Raw genomic sequence first — 20,842 nt, 5'->3', positions numbered from 1 at the left:
ATCTGTACAAACAATGGTATGCAAGTATAAACACCATGCGACCACGCACCTGTCATACCGCTCAGGAAGGAGACGCGTTCTGTCTCCTAGAGATGAATGTACTTTTGTGCGAAAAGTTTAAGTCAATCCCAGAACAACAGCAAAAGATCTTGTGAAGATGCTGGAGGAAACAGGTACAAAAGTATCTATATCCACAGTAAAACAAGTCCTATATCGACATAACCTGAAAGGCCGCTCAGCAAGGAAGAAGCCACTGCTCCAAAACCGCCATAAAAAAAGCCTGAATACGGTTTGCAACTGCACACGGGGACAAAGATCGTACTTTTTGGAGAAAGATCCTCTGGTCTGACGAAACAAAAATAGAATTGTTTGGCCATATTGACCATTGTTATGTTTGGAGGCCGGCAGCCTTGCGAGGGTTATCACGTTTAAATGTTTTTCTCACATCGACCACGTTGAAGGAGAGCCCACAGTCTTTGGTAGCGGGCCGTGTAGGTGGCACTGTGTTGTCCTCAAAGCGTGCAAAGAAGTTGTTTAATTTGTATTCCGTGATTATGTGTAGACCCTGCCACATACATCTCATGTTTGAGCCGTTGAATCTCGAGACTCCTTTGTCTCTATACTGACGCTTTGCTTGTTTGATTGTCTTGCGGAGGAAATAGCTACACTGTTTGTATTCGGTCATGTTTCCAGTTGCCTTGCCATGATTAAATTTGGTGTTTTGCGCTTTCAGTTTTACACAAATGCTGCCATCAATCCACGGTTTCTGGTTAGGGAAGGTTTTAAAAGTCACAGAGAACAAAACATCTCCAATGCACTTCCTAATAAACTCACTCACCGAGTCAATGTATACGTTGATGTCTGAGGCTACCCAGAACATATCCCAGTTCATGTGAACAACGCAATCTTGAAGCGTGGAATCCGATTTGTCAGACCAGCGTTGGATAGACCTAAGCACAGGTGCGTCGGCCTCTGGGATTAGAACCAATGTCCAGGGTGGAGCTCCGAACAAAGCATCTGCTTCGGGAAAGTCGTATTCCTGGTCGTAATGTTGATAAATTAACATTGCTCTTTTTCCAATAATTCTTCCCGGCTGTATGTAATAACACTTAAGACTTTCTGGGCTAACAATGTAAGAAATAATACATAAAAAAACGAATTACTGCATAGTTTCCTAAGGACGTGAAGCGAGCTGACCATCTCTTGCTCTTTTAGACTCCCCAACCCTGTTCCAGCAGCTACCCAGTGCTTCATTTGGGAAATGTGAAGTCTGTTCGGAAACATCGATAGTAACATGTTTTCACAACATAACATATTTCATTACACTGTTGACAGCCCTTCTCTCTGCGCTGGAGAAATTAATGAAGGAGAGAGAGGAGGAGATAGAAGCACATGGTGGTGAGATATTCTGTAGCTAAAGGTAATGTGTCAGCTTATTGATTATGAAAATATAAAAAATGCCCTATCACTATGCTATTCAAAATCAAATACAAATGCACTGTAATTGTAGGCAAACTTTGGAAGCCGCCCTGCACAATCAATGAACCAACAGCATCGCCTATGTTCTCTCCCAGACTCATTGATAGAAATGTTGGAGCGTAGCATTAGGTAACCAGTCCATCCAGTATGCATAAAACAGTCCACACTCAAAGGCGATGACTAGAATTTGTCGAAATTTGGAGTATAGGCTAAACCAATTATGTACCAAAGACATCTTAAATCTGTGTTTCTTTCTGCCGTGTGTAATATGCGGTAGGCTATTAGGCTATGTATTGTGTAATGGCACAATCATTATTTTAATTCCGTTTTTTTGAGGGGGGGGGGGGGCTTGGGGTCAAATATGGGCCTATGCGTGTGGATAAGCTGTAATATGCGTATGGTTGTTTTGAATTAATCTTCACCTTAGAAAGCACTGTCCATTTCGTTGTTTGGATTTGAAACAACATCCACAACGACCATGTTTTCCACTCAGTTTCAACCTGTTGTTAAACTTGTTTCTTCAAATTGATCATCACAGTGAAGTGAGTTTTTAAATCATCATACTGTTTTGATGAAGCGTTTGATGTGATCTTCGGTTGTATTTCCATTTGATGTCAGAGTGGTTAGAGGGACAATAGAGCCCTGAGTACCAGGCCATTAGTGACCTTATGGTCGTTAGCGAGTTGGGTACTGCCAACACATGTTCAGAGTAGCCTATTCCAACTGTGAGGGAGAATTTAATGAGAATCATATTTTGGTGCATTTAATGTGCTGGTGAAATGATCGGGAAATATCTTTTATTCATGTCAAAATACACCATGTTACTGAATTGGAAAGGGAATGAATGAGCAACGCTTAATACAAATGGATTCAATGAGCGAACCTCATCACGTGTGCCACAATGTCTTTGTTTGTACATTCTTAAGAGACCCCGAAATAATGAGTCAGAAAACTCTGATTTTGGATTCACAATAACCTCCAAACAACTAATTACTACTCCTACCTAATTATTTTGAGGCATTCAGTTTTTGTATTTTTATTTTTTAGTAAACATATAAATAAATACTGGGACTGAGACATTAGACTTTGCAGAGGTATACATACCCTGAAAATATATGTCCTTAGATTGGGATCGGCTTTAAGATGGCCAAGATGGCTCATATGAAGGTGTTTCAAGTCTGATGACAGAGAAGACACTATACCCCCCAACCTCGTCAATAAGCACAGGGTGTGTTCCGTCTGTACAGAGTGTTATATAATGTTAATGTGATTGCTGAGATATTAAACACTTAAATAGTCCAGATATTAAACACTACGGTTGAGTCCAAAATGGCACCCTATTCCCTATACGGAACCATTTGGGACGCAGGTGATATTATACTCCCCAGGTATTGTAAAGATTTGATCATTTTTACAGACCTGTGTAGACACTGTGTGTCTGGATGCACCCCACATGTCACACCATGATCCCCTACTTATAGGTACACCCAAAGCATCATGGGTAAATCTACATGCCAACTCATGGCTTTGTGCAAACTCAGGACTTAGACAGTGCTCCTAGCGTCAGCACCTTATTAACAAACACAAACAAGGGAGGGAGGGGCAAGAGAAGGATGGGAGAAAAGGAGGTGTAAGGAAAATTCCTTCGGGAGACAAACAACTCACAAGTTTCTCGGTTGTGCCGACTCACACCGCTCTTGCCTGCTCGTGACGCACCTGCTCCTCGACTCGCCGCATGCACCGGGAGCTTTCAACCAGCTGGGGAAATTAAGATAAATTATACGTCCCCCTCCCTCGCTCACTCTCTCTTACATTCCATCCCTCTATCCCTCCTTCTTTTATCACATGTTTATGTTAACACTAGGGCACCACCGCTAGGGCGCGTGTGTCTGCATGCACATGTGCCTTTGTGCGTTGCTTGATGTGTGTATTTGTAGTTATGTGTTTGTGCCTTTGTCTGTCCATATGCTTTGATTAATGAATAAACACATACACATCAGTGTCTGTTTTCTCCAGGTTCGGGGACGGCTACACTGTGATCGTGAGGGTGGGCGGCTCACCCCCCGCTCTGGGCCCCGTGGAGGAGTTTGTCCACGAGACCTTTCCGGGTAGCGTACTGAAGGAGAAGCACCACAACACTCTGCAGTACCAGCTCCCCCTCAGCAAGGGCGCTCTGGTCAGCATCTTCAGCCAGTTCACCACTCATCAGCAGAGGCTGGGTGTGGAGGACTACTCTGTCTCCCAGACCACTTTGGATCAGGTAACCAGATTAACCCTTCATTCAGTAGTTTTTCTGGGTGTTTTTCTGGTATTTTATTTTATTATGTTGTGGGGACACACAGAGCATTTTCTTCCTTCCCTTTTATGGCAATGAAGGCATATATTATCTATACAACACATTTCCTTTATGACTTGTACACTGAATCCTGTTAGTCTTGCTGTTGAATGTCAACTGCCTCACCTCACGTTTCCAATTGGATGTGTGAAGCTTGAGATCGGATGTAATCAAGCCTCTGAGAGGAGAGTGTGCCTCACCCTCAATGATGAACATTAGCACAGCAGTGGAGGGGTCTGGGTAGACTAGAGCACCTTAAGAGGGCCCAGCAAAGGTCACCTGTCCACTCATCCTTGGGGAGAAAAGGAGGGGAAAGAAGGCCTGCCTAGATAGAAACAACCCTCAGCCTGAGAGTCTCTCGAAAGCACCTGCCAGAAGAGGAAAGAAAAAAGAAAGAAAATAACGAAAGAAAGAGATAAAATAATAAAGAAAATAAAGAAGAATGAAAGAGAGAAAGAAAGAAAACAAGAGAAAAACAACATGTTCGCCAATGCAGCTATGGAGCATATTTACCAGATCACAGCGTAAATAAAAAATCACACGCAGGCTATAAGGTCACTGCACTAAAACACAAAGGGGGTAAAAAAATGGGGCCGGAGACCAGACAGTCACCTTTCAGCTGGTGATTTATTGAGGAGAGCTCTGACCTACAGGGTTCTATTTTCGGCTGGTGTTAAGACGGCACTAGTGTCAAACGCACGTTAGTTTGCAACTTCGTCATGTAAAAACTGACGCACTGGCATTTTCCAGCCCTAATGCCAGGTTTTTAATTTACCTGTCTTATCAGCTCGCTGGCGCACAGATGGGCAGGGTGGAAATATTTGAGTAGTGTCATTAAAAACATGATCCAAAGTGCTAATTTCAGGAAGCGCTGATAGGGATATTTAAGACCAACCAAAAGCTGCTTTTAGCGGTAACGCAGTTGGTTATGGAATGAATTTGACAGCGGAAACTCAGCCCATCCAGCTGTGATGCACACTGCCCATATGCGCATGGAACAATATTAACCAAATGTGCTTTGGGTGCCTGTATAGTTTTTATTTATAAACATAAACTGTTGTTCCCCATTTAATTGTATTTGGTTAGAAACCAAGCATAGCCTCCCCTCCTCTCAATGAAGTTATATATATATTTTCTGACCAATGCAATCGCGAAGTAGTCAAGACTGTCGATAATGGGTTTGGCTCCTAAGACTGCTAGGAAATCAATCTTAATCACCAAAGCTATATTCAAATATTCAGTTTGAAAGGAGTAAAACAGCTGACATACCCTTTTTATCTATGCATTGTAGGCAAGCACACATGATTTTAGCCACGCAGGTCCCGTATTGGATGTGCGTAAAACCCCCTCCATGATTTAGCCTAAGTGCCCATGCCCATGATGAAACGAGAGATGAGAACCTTTGTGAATACCGGTGAACCTCGTATTTAGAAGTGATCTGTAACCTGTAAAAATTGCTTGTTTTCCGTTTCATATTTTCAAAACCCGAGCACTCCCTTAGGCCTGCTATAACGAAGGCTGGTTCAACAGCAATGCTTGTCTTTTTTTTTTTTTTTTACAGGTATTTCGTTAAATTTATTACAACCGAACTTATTAGAATGATTCACCTTCCTGGTTTGATGGTGACAACGTCCGTGGCGTGCTTGCAATGGAACTTCTGGAGATGTGTGAATGCGATCGGTAAGATCTGATCTGTAAGATGTTTCCGAGTAGGTTCATAAAACACAGGCCTATTTAGGAGCAGTATAACGGTGAGTGGACATTCTCCCTTTCTATTTATATTGGATCTTTGTCCAGCTACTGTGAAAAGTTAGGATGTGCGTAAAACCCTCCATAGTCTGCGTTGTTTTAGTATTATATGACCACAGGGAGAAATGAAGGTGCCTGTAAGTGTGACAGCCTGTTTAAAACAAGTTTTGTTTAGTTTAGAATTATTCGTTCTCTTTTTAGACCTTATCAATAATTAAGTTAATCTTGCTTATTGACAATGTTTGGCTTGTCCACGCCCAGCCATAATGCAATTTATAGTAGGCCTTGCCCTTATATCATTGTAAATGCTATTGAAGCAATGCAATTACTTAGACCAATGTGGACTGCAAATGGGTTCAAATTAATGTATTTAGGAAAGATAGGTCTACATTTTGTTATTTTGTTCCTGTAAGCCATTTAACAAACTATAAAAGACTAACATTGGGATTTGAGTTGATTCCATGGCAATACATAGAACTTGAAACAACCACATATTTCGCCATGGAGCAAGTTCTGATTGGCCAGTGAGGGGTCATGCCTCGACACACCCACAACTTGTTTATTCATCAAAACCCAGCCCTTATGCACCAACTCCAGCAAGTGTCCCGATAATTGTAAAAATAGCAGAAAATGTTTCTGACACACCCCTGAACCTACAGCGCTACCGCCTGCGCTAAGATTCACCATTGCTGTAGGTTTGTTAAAATAGACCCCAACCTGTAAGATCTGGCTCACACTACAATTCATATTGATCCGGCTCTAAGGCTGAGGCATTAATGCCTTTATTGAAAGAACGGTTCCGTGTCCGAAATGTGTCTTGCCTACAACTTACTAAAACAACCTAGTGGCCTTGTCTGAAATCTGTCTCGCTTGCTACTTACTAAAACTACATACTAATCGTACTACATACTATTTAGAATGTACTGTTTAGTAAAAACCAATACAGTAAGCAACAAATATCAGCATGCTAGTCTCATCCTACTGAGAATGTGTCATATAATACACAGTTGTGTTTATTCCCTCCATTCCTTCATTTTGGTACAGAGCTCCTCTCAGCTGATTATCAGCTGTTGTCATGACGACTCTCTTCCTCAATATTGTGCAGTGAGTTCTAGTAGAAGAAAAGCAGAAATTAGTATGACATTCTGGCTTTTAAAGCATACAACATTTTCGGACCGAGTTTGGGAAACCCTGATCAAATGCACATTTGCGTTGTTTTCCGCCATTTGTTCATTGTTTCTCTATAACTACGTATAAACACATTGAAAATACACAATCAACTTGAGCACTAGACATTTTCAGAGGTACGGTATCTTCCCCTTTATGGAAAACAAAGGGCTACCTAGTGTCTGAGAATGAGTAGTAAACACTGATGCAGCTTCTATGTCCCTTATACATGGACAGCTAAGTGTCACCTTAATTTCTACTGTTCGTCCCTGAAGAAAAGTAAATTTTTTGCACCACACACTACAGAGAGCATTTCAAAGACAACGGAACAAACTAGCATATAGCTGACGTGGACTGGTGTGGCCTGTATTTAAAACGTGTACTGTGGCGCGTGTGGCGCACTGGGACTCCACCACCATGGCAGCGAGGTTAATTGAGCGCCTCTGAGTCCTTCTTGCCACGCGTCGGCGGCCATCTAATAAACACCCAAATGCCATAGTTAATACCCATACCCATCTGTTATTAACTAAATGTCAGTCACAAGCACCAGAGCATGAAGTCTAAGTTATAATAAACTAATGCTTAGAAGATTAGAGGTGATTGGAGAAACATGTTTGTAGTGAGTACAGTGGGAGAAGAGATGTTAATACTGCATGTGGCGTATGAAATGCTAGTATTTGAAAACATTACATGCACAGTTGCACACATCCAATGCCTTTGAGGAGATTGCGGGCTATTTTGTTCGGAATGGGTGTTGGAATGCGTTCATAAACAATACATTATTTCCAACCTTGACAAATACACAGTAGTCAACCTAGAATTGTGTTCCAGTATGTGTTCTGGGTATATATATAGTTTGCGCAGAGAACGTTATAGTATATTTAAGTAATACTGCCTGAAAACCCAGAAATGATTGTGTGACAACTCCCAACAAGGGCTGTTCTGAGGCCTGAAGCGAATCCAAGGCCTGTGGTTGGTGACAACCAGTGCTTCCTCTTCTTTGGCAGAGAATGGTACGTCCCACTCACGTCGTTGCCAGCTAAAATGGATGGTACTCCAGCATTTTCTGTTCTCCATGTTAGGCTGCCAATAACTTTTTAGTGAGCTGTCACACCGATGGCCACTCACAGCCATTATTTCCCTTGCCTCCAGGTCCGCATCGGATAACTTTTGCATTCTGAAGTTCTTTTACATGCTTTGACCGAGTCGTTAATTCTAATCATCCTATTCATTAGACGTTGCTATGCTAAACAAATCATTGGCATGTCGGTAGCTAGCATGTCGGTAGCTTCAAAAATATTGAGAGACAAGAACTTCATAAAATTCTGATTGAATAAATATCCAATAGGCCTACATAGGCCGCACTGCGCTAAAAATGAATGAATGGAATTCCCGAGTGTTTACGGTTTCCATGGTGAATTATTAGTTCCACATTCATTCTTGGGCTAGCTAGCCTACTGGCATGGGAGAGATCACATTTGTAAAATGATACATTGTTGCACAGGTCATAGAGGCAGACAAGTAGGTTTAAACAACCCCAGAATGTTGCAAACCAAATAGTAGAGAGATTAAGTTCATGAATTTCCTGCCTGGGCTGTAGGACAATGGAATTATGACATTAACACGTCATGCTATTTTGTTGGCCCACCACTCCCGCATATCAACCAATCAACACCCAGGATCCGTTTTATAAAGAGCTGTCAAACTCTGATATGGAAGGCTAAAGGCATAAGTGTTTTAAGCCTCTCAGCATACTGTATTCAACCAATGGCATCTGGGGTTGAGATTCAAATAATCTCCTGATAGGTGGTTGAAGATAGGCATGGAGAAATGCATTGGTGTTGTTTTTACACTTCCTCATTCCCTCCTTAATAAGATGTCATAACGGTAAAGTTATAGGAAGAAGTTTTGTCAGCCATTTTTTTGTAAGGATGCCTGTTGCATTTACTAAACTTTAGTCTGTCAATCTCAAAATCCCCAAGAGCACAGCAGTACGGTTCTTCACAGCCCTAGTCCTCCTCAATTTAACAGGAAGTGTGTTTCAATGGAATCTAATGCCCAGGATCCTCCTCCATTAAAGGTATCACATACCTACCGTACCATCTGACGTTTCTCTTGAGTCTCGAACGAAGACTTTCTAGTTCCAATTAAGATGGTCGACATTATCTGAAACCGGAACGGATCACGAAAATTGGTGGAACCCTCCCCTTTCATCTCAAATGAAACACGCCAGGCTGATTGAAAACAGAGTCCGGCCTTTGTCTTTGACGCTGAAGTAAGAAGAGTGAACTTGATTCCACAAGGGATTCAGAAGATGACTGTGGAGGAGGAAGAGCTAAGGAGGGGTGGTGGAAGTTTTTTGTGTTTGTTTTCATCGTTCCTCCTTTTGTCTGTCTTTGCTGCCCAAAGGAAATAAAAAGGCACTTGTTTTATGCCTCAAAGGTGATCGTAGGCATATTGTGTGGCATTATTTTATAGGCTGTAACTGTTGAGAAAGATGTACTTCATAGGCAGCGCCTAATGGACTAGGCGGAGAAGAATAAACATCCCCTGTAAACTGTTGTTTCACTGCAGGAACAATCTCCGCTTAAGTGGCTACACTCGTTCCCTGAGATAGTATGGCGTAATATTAGTTATGTTGATCCGAGACATGGGATTTGTTATACAATCTGGCCATCCCCCATTTCCTCTTAGGCCTATACATATAAAGTCACTTCATATCTTAAAATATATGGTGGCTTTCACAGGCCTTTATGCTTTATTTCGCTTCCTTCTTTTCTTGATACTTTACCTGATGAATACAAACTTTTACTGTTGTTTCCCCACCCTGTTACACAGACCAAGGTTAATAAAGACAATGTTGTAAATATTGTTGTTGGTGGGGGGGAATCATTATTAGGATGCCTTCGGTCTCGTTTGACAGTGGAGTGTAAGACATTTAAGGATACATTATAGAAACGTGTTTTGTTGGAATGTCATTAGAATGAACAGATCGGATACGTTGATTGACTTTCGGTTGACATTTTTGAATCATTCTGAAAACCAAACCAACTACAAACAAACTAAACTGAAACCCATTCATATGAACAGATTTGTGTGTGCATGTGACATGCAAGGCCCTCCTGCATCTACTCTTACCACCCTGTCTTCATCCCCAGGTCTTTGTCAACTTTGCCAGGTACCAACATGAGGAGGACAAACATGCTACTTATGACAACAAAGTGGACGTGTCCGACGAAATGCCAATGAAAACTCAGCACTCACCTGTCCCAGAGAGCGCCTGAGTCCCAACGTTCACCTCATATTCTATCACTGAACAGCACCTAGCGCTGTGTATCTCAGGTCTAAGCTTGTAGATAGATTTAGTTTGTTTTACTTCTGCCAGCTGGCACAATTATGTTATTATGCAAATGTTAACCGTAAATAACACATATAATGCAATTGCAGAGTGAAATAAGGGCAAGTAAATGATTGGTAAGTGATTGGTCTACATGCTTCATCAATGTATAGATTTTGTCCATGCAGTTATTTTTTGGGATTGCTTTATTATGATGAAAAACAGACACACTTAATCGTAGTGTGGTGTGGTGAAACACAGATTTTCCTCAGACCTTGTCATGCCAAATGACATGACTAGGAAACAGCTCTTCCTCAAAGGTCAACACATGCTACTATGTTGCCCCACGACATTTTCTTACGATTGTTGTTGCAATTGTTTCACTAGCTACTGATGAAACATTTAATACTTCCCATTTCGCACCCTATTCCCTATATAGTGCACTACTTTTGACCAGATCCCTATCAGTCCTCCAGGACCATACTGTGGATATTTTCATGTTATCCTCTCCTTCATTCCAAAATTAGAATGGCGTGCCCCACTTCACACAATATGCATTGAGTGCGATACAGAGTCGAGAGCCTTACACTGTGTACTTGCAGGATAAAGTGTGCATTCAATATTGCCTATCCTCTGTCTCAGGATCTCTCTGTAGAGCTGTAAAGATATATTTGTTTGCATTTGTACTGTTTACGTTCGATAAAACCCATGTAGATATGCGTATAATACAACTTTGTTGGGAGAAAATATAGGTAGATATTTTTTAACAATGGTGATACCACACCAAGCACTTTGTTAGTTTGCCTACATTACTTTGCAGGTGCACTTTCTACCTAAAGCAAATAACTTCTCTGTATGTGTGTTTCCCTCATGAGCACTAGGGTTCACTTTGAGAGCTCAATGTAATTTGTATGCCGTTCAATGTCCCCCGCATTACTATCTTGTTCATTGCAAAGAATAAGGAATCCCATTTGTATTGAATATTGCTTTATGCCAGGACAGATTATTAAACATTTGCACAAATTGTCATGCAAGTTGAATTTGTGACTCCTTTCCTTTATATGCTCCGGGATTCATTAGGCCGTGTTCAATAGTCACTTTGAGCGACTTGAGAGATATGTGGCAGCCACTTTCAATATCTCACTCTGCTGCCTCAATAAGTGCAGCGTTCTTTGTGTAACTCTCCCCTTCGTTCTTGTATAAGCCTTCAATTGTAGTCTATCTTTGTTGTCACTCACGTGTGCAGCACTTCAGCTTTGACATAGAACTCTACAAATTGTGTGATGGTGAGTCATTTATTTACAGCCAACTGAACAGTGGTGGACCATAATACACAGACAGGATGTGTCACACTTTTTATCATCCCCCTGTCAATCATTGTTTTCATTCAAACACACCCGTTCCCTCAATACTTTTTCTTCAGTTTACATTTTTGCAAATTTTACTTTTGAAAGAGTGAAAAGCATTTAGATGTGTAAGTCAAAAGCACATCAAAACACTATATTTGCCTTTCTCAACGTGCCTGAAAACTATGAATAAACAATGTCAATTTTTACAGTGTTATTGCGATATCAGCACTCTTATCCCCCTAATCACCTTTGCTCTCTCGGCTACCAGCCCAATGAATCCTCCAGGTCCAAAGCACCTCTTACCTCCACCTCAAAAAGACCTCTCCTCCACTATATATGCATTTTTGTATATCGGTCCCTCTAATACAGGACTAGAAAAAGCCAATTTTTGCAAATTTTTCGAAAATGTATTTTTAAAAGTTTTGAGAATGACACAAATATTAATTTTTACAAAGTTTGCTGCTTCAGTGTCTTTAGATATTTTTGGTCAGATGTTACTATGGAATACTGAAGTATAATTACAAGCATTTCATTAGTGTCAAAGGCTTTTATTGACAATTACATTAAGTTGATGCAAAGAGTCAATATTTGCAGTGTTGACCCTTCTTTTTCAAGACCTCTGCAATCCACCCTGGCATGCTGTCAATTAACTTCTGGGCCACATCCAGACTGATGGCAGCCCATTCTTGCGTAATCAATGCTTGAAGTTTGTCCGAATTTGTGGGTTTTTGTTTGTCCACCCGCCTCTTGAGGATTGACCACAAGTTCTCAATGGGATTAAGGTCTGGGGAGTTTCCTGGCCATGGACCCAAAATATTGATATTTTGTTCCCCGAGCCACTTAGTTATCACTTTTGCATTATGGCAAGGTCCTCCATCATGTTGGAAAAGCCATTGTTCGTCACCAAACTGTTCCTGGATGGTTGGGAGAAGTTGCTCTCGGAGGATGTGTTGGTACCATTCTTTATTCATGGCTGTGTTTTAGGCAAAATTTTGAGTGAGCCCACTCCCTTGGCTGAGAAGCAACCCCACGCATGAATGGTCTCAGGATGCTTTACTGTTGTCATGACACTGGACTGATGATAGAGCTCACCTTGTCTTCTCCGAACAAGCTTTTTTCCGGATGCAGCAAAGAATCGGAAAGGGGATTCATCAGAGAAAATGACTTTACCCAAGTCCTCAGCAGTCCAATCCCTGTACCTTTTGCAGAATATCAGTCTGTCCCTGATGTTTTTCCTGGAGAGAAGTGGCTTCTTTGCTGCCCTTCTTGACACCAGGCCATCCTCCAAAAGTCTTTGCCTCACTGTGTTTGCAGATGCACTCACACCTGCCTGCTGCCATTCCTGAGCAAGCTCTGTACTGGTGGTGCCCCGATCCCGCAGCTGAATAGACTTTGGGAGACGGTCCTGGTGCTTGCTGGACTTTCTTGGGCGCCCTGAAGCCTTCTTCACAACAATTGAACCACTCTCCTTGAAGTTCTTGATGATCCGATAAATGGTTTATTGAGTTGCAATCTTACCGGCAGCAATATCCTTGCCTGTGAAGCCCTTTTTGTGCAAAGCAATGATGAACGGCATGTGTTTCCTTGCAGGTAACCATGGTTGACAGAGGAAGAACAATGATTCCAAGCACCACCCTCCTTTTGAAGCTTCCAGTCTGTTATTCAAACTCAATCAGCATGACAGAGTGATCTCCAGCCTTGTCCTCGTCAACAATCTCACCTGTGTTAACGAGATAATCACTGACATGTCAGCTGGTCCTTTTTTAGGCAGGGCTGAAATGCTTTGGAAATACATTTTGGGGATTCAGTCCATGTGCATGGCAAGGGGAACTTTGCAATTAATTGCAATTCATCTGATCACTCTTCATATCATTCTGGAGTATATGCAAATTGCCATCATACAAACTGAGGCAGCAGACTTTGGGAAAATGTATATTTGTGTCATTCTCAAAACTTTTGTCCACAACTGTACACACAATACCCCGTAATGACAAAGTAAAAACATGTTTTTAGAATTGCTTGTACATTTTTTGAAAATGAAATATAGAAATATCTCATTTACATAAGTATTCACAATTCTGAGTCAATACATGTCAGAATCAACTTTGGCAGCAATGACAGGTAGATTTGATTTTCAAGCCGATTAAAGTCAAAACTGTAATTAGGCCACTCAGGAACATTCAATGTTGTCTTCGTGAGCAACTATTTGGCCTTGTGTTTTAGGTTATTGTCCTGCTGAAAGTTGAATCTGTGTCTAGTGGGAAGCAGGCTGAACCAGGTTTTTCTTTAGGACTTTGCCTGTGCTTAGCTCTATTCCGTTTTTTTAAAAAAATAACTCCCTAGTCCTTGCTGATGACAAGCATACCCATACCATGATGCACCCACCACCATGTTTAACAATACTTGTGGGGACCAGAATAGTAAACAAACAAATATTTGACCAACTGGTGACATTTTGTTAGACCCCGCAAGGTCAAATGCTATTTCTAGGGCGTTTAAGGTTAAGGTTAGAATTAGTGTTAGGGTAAGAATTAGGTTTAGGGTTAAGGTCAGATTTTAGGGTTAGGTTTAGGGTAAGGATTAGAGTTAGGGTTAGGGAAAATAGGATTTTGAATGGGACTGAATTTTGTGTCCCCATGTTAGTTGTACAAGGCTGTGTGTGTGTGTGTGTGTGTGTGTGTGTGTGTGTGTGTGTGTGGGTGGGTGGGTGGGTGGGTGGGTGGGTGGGTGGGTGGTTAGAGCCAGTGCAAGAAAGTCAGTGTAAAAAAGAAAGGGATCAATGCAAATAGTCTGGGTAGCCATTTGATGTTCAGCAGTGTTATAGCTTGAGGGTAGAAGCTGTTTAGGATCCTTTTGCTCCCAGACTTGGTGCTCCTGTACCGCTTGTCGTTTGGAAGACTGTTGCTGACCGAGATGAGGTATGTTTTTAATTATTTATAGTAAATTATGTACAATAAGTCTTGGTGATTCAATAGCCTAGTTAACTCAATTTCTTGAACTGCATTGTTGGTTAAGGGCTTGTAAGTAAGCATTTCATGGTAAGGTCTACACTTGTTGTATTCGGCGCATGTGACAAATACAATTTGATTAGATTTTTAAAGCAAAGGTTGGGGGTGGAGAGTAGGTGCAGTGGAGTAGAGTGTTGATTTAAGGTGTGCACTCAGACAGAGAGAGAGAGAGCCTTGATGACTGACCATGTGGCATAAGTCTTCAATTGTCAACGTGACAATGACTGTATGTCTGTATATTACCTGTGTAAAAACATATGTATATGATTTCATTGCACGTTTATATGTGTTTAGACTGTAGCCTATAGTTGGTACAGATTCATATACCAGTGGGAATATCTCGGCCAGATACCATTACTTTATGCTCATTTGATGTCTGGTTGTGGTCTGGAGGTAGAGCGCCGCCATCGATTCAATTCTCACCAAGGGTTGCCATCAAGACCCCGATCGCCAGAGTTTGTCTCAGTCTCACTCTGTTAATGAGAATTGTGCCCATCTCATTTTAGGCAAAAAAAAAATTTAAAGGGTTAATCTAAGAGGTTAATCTTTACATGGCTTTTACCATACATCTCTGTTTTGCTCAGTCTGACAGTAACCCAACTATCAGAGGCAGAGGATCTCTCTTTCGGCTGCTGCTGACAACTGCATGTCAATTGTTTTTCTACATCCCTCAAGCTCGACTGGACCTCGAAGCCAGTTCCACTGCTTTTTTTGTATTGTTCACCTCTAATCAGGGACTGATTTAGACCTGGGGCACCAGGTGGGTGCAGTTATTTATCAGGTGAACAGAAAACCAGCAGGCTCCGGACCTCGTAGGGTAAGAGTTGAATAGCCCTGTTCTACATCATAGTAATGATATGTCTGAATAGCATGTTGTCTTCATTTTGGCAGATTAACTCATGCTTAGATTTTTCTCTGGAACCAGTCAGGCAACAACCCATACTGTACTGGCAGTAGATAGCCCAGCGGCTAAGGAGCTGGACCTGCAGCAGGAGCTGGAGCTGTGGCAGGAGTTGCACTTTTGCCCGAAAGGAGCGGAATTAATTTGACAACTGGAGGGCTGCTCGGTTCACATCCTCAAAACATTCCCCTACCGTTGGGCCCGTGAGCAAGGCCCTTAACCCCACAACATGCTCATCTCAACTGTATGTGTGAAGACTGCTATTTGTGGAGGTTGAGAAAGGAGCATAAGCCACATTTTTGTTGTTTGCTGTAACTAATACTATTGAATTGTAAAAAAGTCAGCCAGAATTGACATGGGCCATCATTCAAACAAAAAAAACACTAGGCTGGTATTCTTTTGTTCATTATTTAATTATTTATTAAATTATATTCTTAGCATCAAATTGTACTATTTAATAGTAGTAGCCATAATTCATAAATGGTCTCATGCTGAGTTCTATATGAAACCATTTTGGTTCAGTGAATAAGAACCTCTAGGGTTCTGATCAAAGAACCCTATAAAAGGGTTCTATATATCACTTTTAGGGGTTCCATATATGAAGCAAGCGATTGAACACTTTTTGGTACAATAAGGAACCTTTTTTTCTAAAGAGTATGATACACCTGCAAACTGTATTTGCCTGTTTGCATGGTCTCCCTGGTTGTTTGTTTGGGTGTTACTCTTTGACCTTTAGCCCTGGGTCTCAGATCAGGATGGGGATGACTGCAGTCTCCCAGAATCTTCTACCATTCTTCACCTGCTGGAGGTAGATACCAACGCAGCAAACACTGCAACTAGGAGGGAAGAGGGATATGCGTTGTAGTATCAGCGTGTAGTCTGTAGTATCAGTGTGTAGTCTGTAGTATCAGCGTGTAGTCTGTAGTATCAGCGTGTAGTCTGTAGTATCAGCGTGTAGTCTGTAGTATCAGTGTGTAGTCTGTAGTATCAGCGTGTAGTCTGTAGTATCAGTGTGTAGTCTGTAGTATCAGCGTGTAGTCTGTAGTATCAGCGTGTAGTCTGTAGTATCAGCGTGTAGTCTGTAGTATCAGCGTGTAGTCTGTAGTATCAGTGTGTAGTCTGTAGTATCAGCGTGTAGTCTGTAGTATCAGCGTGTAGTCTGTAGTATCAGTGTGTAGTCTGTAGTATCAGCGTGTAGTCTGTAGTATCAGTGTGTAGTCTGTAGTATCAGTGTGTAGTCTGTAGTATCAGTGTGTAGTCTGTAGTATCAGTGTGTAGTCTGTAGTATCAGTGTGTGGAGGTTTGCTTGTTGAAGGCCAAATCTGTGATATTTACTGCAGTTCTTTGATAATTTCAATGAATGATACATACCTATCTATTCTTGAAGAACATCACTCAGAAATGCCACAAAAGCTTAGTTCAAATCACAACCCACATTATATGGTTAGTTTAATCAAATGGTTGTAATGCATGCTGACATTTTGTGCAATTCACTTACCTGGAACAGTTTGTATCATGATGGATGAACTAAGCCAAGCATCAATCTGAATGAAAAAAAGTGGGGCTTAGAGTCATTGATTGAGAATTTTCTGTTAGCTGCGTACCATGTGTGAAATTTGGTGTTTGCAAAACTACTACATGCAATCATGTTATCTGCAGGTAATGCATCTTGGTATTTTTACCATGTAGGTGTATTGTGGACAATGGGCAAGCTTTTACTGTAGAGCTAGGTGGAGGGAGTATAGGTGAGTCCAGGATAAGTAACTCCATTACCTGTAGACAGAGGTAGAAGGCGATTGTCCATAGCAAATAGAAATGTGTCTTCTGGTTTATCCCCTCATTCATCTATCATTCCAGGATACGATTCTGACCTGGTATTTGGAACAGAGATTGCTGGTCCACCTCTTTAACCATTGGACTACATGCTGCTATATTAGTAATACACTCCCTTCAATAATCCATCAGATCATATGCCGTTTTAAAAGCAAAACATTTTTGTGAAATATTTTGCACTGAGAAATCTTTTCTGCCTTTGTTGTCGGGTTGCCGTTCATTCTGTGCTCATTAGAAAGGATAGCCTCTGGCAACCTGCCTGGAAGCACAACTTCTGAGGTGCGTGGGAACCTCACTCTATACCTCCAGTCTTGAGGTACAGTATGATATTTTCTCTCTTAATTCTGTTCCTCCTTTTTTGTTGATTAATAGTTAGGATGGTGTTGCAGCTTGAGGGCATAGCTCAGTTCGGAGAAGGTGGGTGAGGAGGTGAGCAAATGTATGCAGGCAAGTGAGTGTGTTAGTGAGCCAACAATTTATCTCCATACTGTAGATTTACTTAATCTCTCTTATATTACATTACATTACATCTTTTGACACACTAAGAGGCCCTTCACACAAGCTTTATCCCATCAAGGTAAAATAGATGTCTTTCCAGTTGTTGCAATCGTCGACAGGTTCACAGATCATATGCATATTTCAGACATACTCACCTGTCTTGTTGTGTCTGGCCGGAGAGATATTGATGCAGAGATTTCCAAACTCACACAGCTGTGGTAATGGCAATGATGTGTACCAATTAGTAGCTTTCTTGCCTTTTTTCTACTTGCAACATTTATATGGTATTCAACTAGAACATTATTAAGGTTTATACTAAATGGGAATTGACTAACTATATTTTAACAACATTTGATTGGAACAAGGTTAATTCAAACAGCAATGGAATTGACATTTTCCAACACCTATTGTAAGTAGTCAAGTAAAAGTTTCAGAGTTTGGTATCTGAATTTTGTAATAAAGTATTTGTAAATATTTTCAGTAGAAGACAGCATTTGGGAATGAATTACCATATAGATTTAAATAGACATCTCTCCTATAAAAATAGCCAGGCCCAGATTGTCATGTATCAGATTATTCCCTTTCTATTCGATCCAGAAAAACATCCTTTGAAATGTTGTTTGCACGACAAACAAAACAATTTATATCCAGGACTGGATGCGTCCACGATGATGAATGATTAATGAATTACAGAAAGATGTGTGAGATGTGTTCTATTCAAGATGCCCCCCCCCCCCCCCCCCCCACACACACACACACACTGCACATGCTCCTGATTTGTTCCCTGACTGGAGTACTGGCATGTCCTTGTCTTTGACACCTTGCACGTACCACGTTCACTGTTAATGAGAATGTGGCTTATAACCCCTAGGAAGCTAATGCTGAGCTCCTGCAGTGAGCTCGGATGTTCTTTCCTCTCCTCAACCTGCTCAGACATGAGCCCATCTTAATCATAACCCCCTGGTGTCTCTTTCACAGTGGAGAGATTGAGAAATATATACCTATGATGAAAAGGCATTTTTTGGCGCTTTGAGGAAAAAGGACTATTTGAATTCTGTTTCTTGGGGGTGGGGTAACGTCCAGCTGTGGCTTGATGAGACTTTAAACTCGCCATGCAGCCGTGTTTTTTGTTTGATTCAAGTTCATTTAGAATCTCCTGCAGGGACGAGCGTCGCCTTGCCGCTGAGATGTCAGAGATACATTTTTCAGCGTCGCCCAGAAGTTTCCGGTGTGCTCGTGGCCCTGCCTGCTGCCGAAGTAGCCACGCTGCTTTGCTTTATTGAAGGATGTGGGTGTCCTCTATGGGTTCACGTTCGTGGTGTGATGTGGCCGAGCGCTGACTGATTATGTACATTTTAATAATTTAGCACGCTTTATGTCACCTTAGCAATCACTCTCCGATTAGTTTTCCTCCAAATGTATTACTTCACCTCTCCTTTGCTCAACTCATACAAAAGATAATTGTCTTTTCTGAACATTTCAGAAATGATTATCATAACTTTAATTAGGAAGGTGAGGGGATTATTTTCATATTGATGGAAAGGAAATGTTATCACGTACGTCTGCCAGAGGACAGGCTTAATCGAGTGGAATCAGGCCTACTTTAACTCATACTACTGTCCATCGTCTAGATATTTTTTCCACTGGACATTAATTGTTGATTTCCTAGGCTTTTCTTTTCATTCGTTTTGCCTTTGATGATCCCGTGTTCAATTAAAAATTCATTCTCTGAGCACTTGTCTGTCTCTCAAGACTATCAGTCAGAAGTAGGATAGGCAGTTGTTTGTCAGAGTGTTGTAAAAACATCAAGCCATGATAACTTCCCTATTCACAGAACTTCACAGAAGCTCTCAGCAAATATGAATACAACTGCCTTTGTTCATACAGCTACTGCTATTTCAATTCTTTATTCAAATATTCACTTCTTGCCGAGGTTACACTATATAGGGATAATGGAACTATTGTTGCTATGCTATAACTTTATAGCATAGATTAAAGTTACAATTCAATTTAGTTTGATGACATTCAGTTTCAAGGCTTTGTGTCATGTAGATTTTTTTCATCAAAATGATGTGTACTAGTTGTTGGTCCTATACTTTAGTTTCAAGTTTTGTGTAGTTTTTAGTATTTGTCGTCTTCCTTATTTTCTGTGTGTAGTACTAGGCCACTAGCTTAATTCTAGCATTAAATCTCGCCTAATGTTTTTAGCTATATTATTAAAGCCTTTTTCTTTTAATATAGTAGTTGCTCACTATGTAAAGAGCTTTGTGATTTATGTCTGTAAGTGAAAGCGCTGTACAAATGCAATTTCTAATAATAATACAAATAATAAAATTATTAATAATAAAATGTAGGCTTGAAATCAATCCAATCAGGCTTTGTCGGCTACAAACCTTTTAAAAGCAATGTTCCCGTATTCCCGGAGACTGCACTGCTATGACTACTACGACTACTACTACTACTACTACTACTGCTACTACTGATGCTAATGATGCTAATGCTACAAAAACTGCAAGAACAATGCAAATGACTAAAACCCAAACCAGAGATGGAATCATCTATTTACTTTTGTAAATAAAAGAAAGAAAGAAAACACAATACAAAGAATAGACAGTATAAATGTACATTGGAATAAAGGCATAATGATAAGTCACCAAACTAAATGTGACTCCATTCCTACCAATTATTTGTAATTCCCTGACAATATTTTCAATTACATCCTTATTCCTTCTCAGTGGGTACATGATCCCCAATATTGAGAGAGAGCGAGAGAGAGAGAGAGAGAGATTAAATGTTATTGCAGATGATTAGATGCTTAATTTATTCATACTTTTCAAGCTAGTCACTTAATTAATTTCAGGCTCGTTTGAAGTGTAGAATTTGCGGATCTGGAACGTGATCATATCCCAGATGTATTTCCTGTGAATTAGTTTTTATAGAAATGTCATCTTACATTACTTTACATGTACAAATAAATTATGTAACCTCAACAACAAAAAATACACTCAGATTCTATGATCTGTATCAGAAGAGTTCAAGCTTTGGCAATTTGTGAGGGATATGAGAGGATTGACAGAGATAGAGACTGCCACGGTTGAGTTACTTTTCATAATATATTTCTTTCAACATACCGAAGATCTATCTTGGTTTTGTCTTATCTCCCAATTTTACCCCCAAATTGATTAT

The 20,842-nt window shown here is 40.7% G+C and overlaps 1 protein-coding gene across 1 annotated transcript in view; it reads left to right on the top strand.

Moving 5' to 3' along the window:
- The window catches only part of LOC129865721 (phospholipid-transporting ATPase ABCA1-like), a 295,904-nt gene extending 284,808 nt beyond the window's left edge, over positions 1-11,096 (top strand). The window contains exons 48-49 of the mRNA XM_055938689.1: positions 3,496-3,739; positions 9,889-11,096. Of these exons, the coding sequence (XP_055794664.1) occupies positions 3,496-3,739; positions 9,889-10,014 (370 nt within the window). The 3' untranslated portion in view covers positions 10,015-11,096. The remainder of the gene's footprint in view (positions 1-3,495; positions 3,740-9,888) is intronic.
- The last annotated feature ends 9,746 nt before the right edge of the window (positions 11,097-20,842 follow it).

Source organism: Salvelinus fontinalis, chromosome 11, assembly GCF_029448725.1.
Source record: "Salvelinus fontinalis isolate EN_2023a chromosome 11, ASM2944872v1, whole genome shotgun sequence".
NCBI classification, from domain to species: Eukaryota; Metazoa; Chordata; class Actinopteri; order Salmoniformes; family Salmonidae; genus Salvelinus; species Salvelinus fontinalis.
The sequence above is the reverse complement of the archived record's forward strand: the minus strand, read 5'-3'. Positions and strand labels throughout refer to the sequence as shown.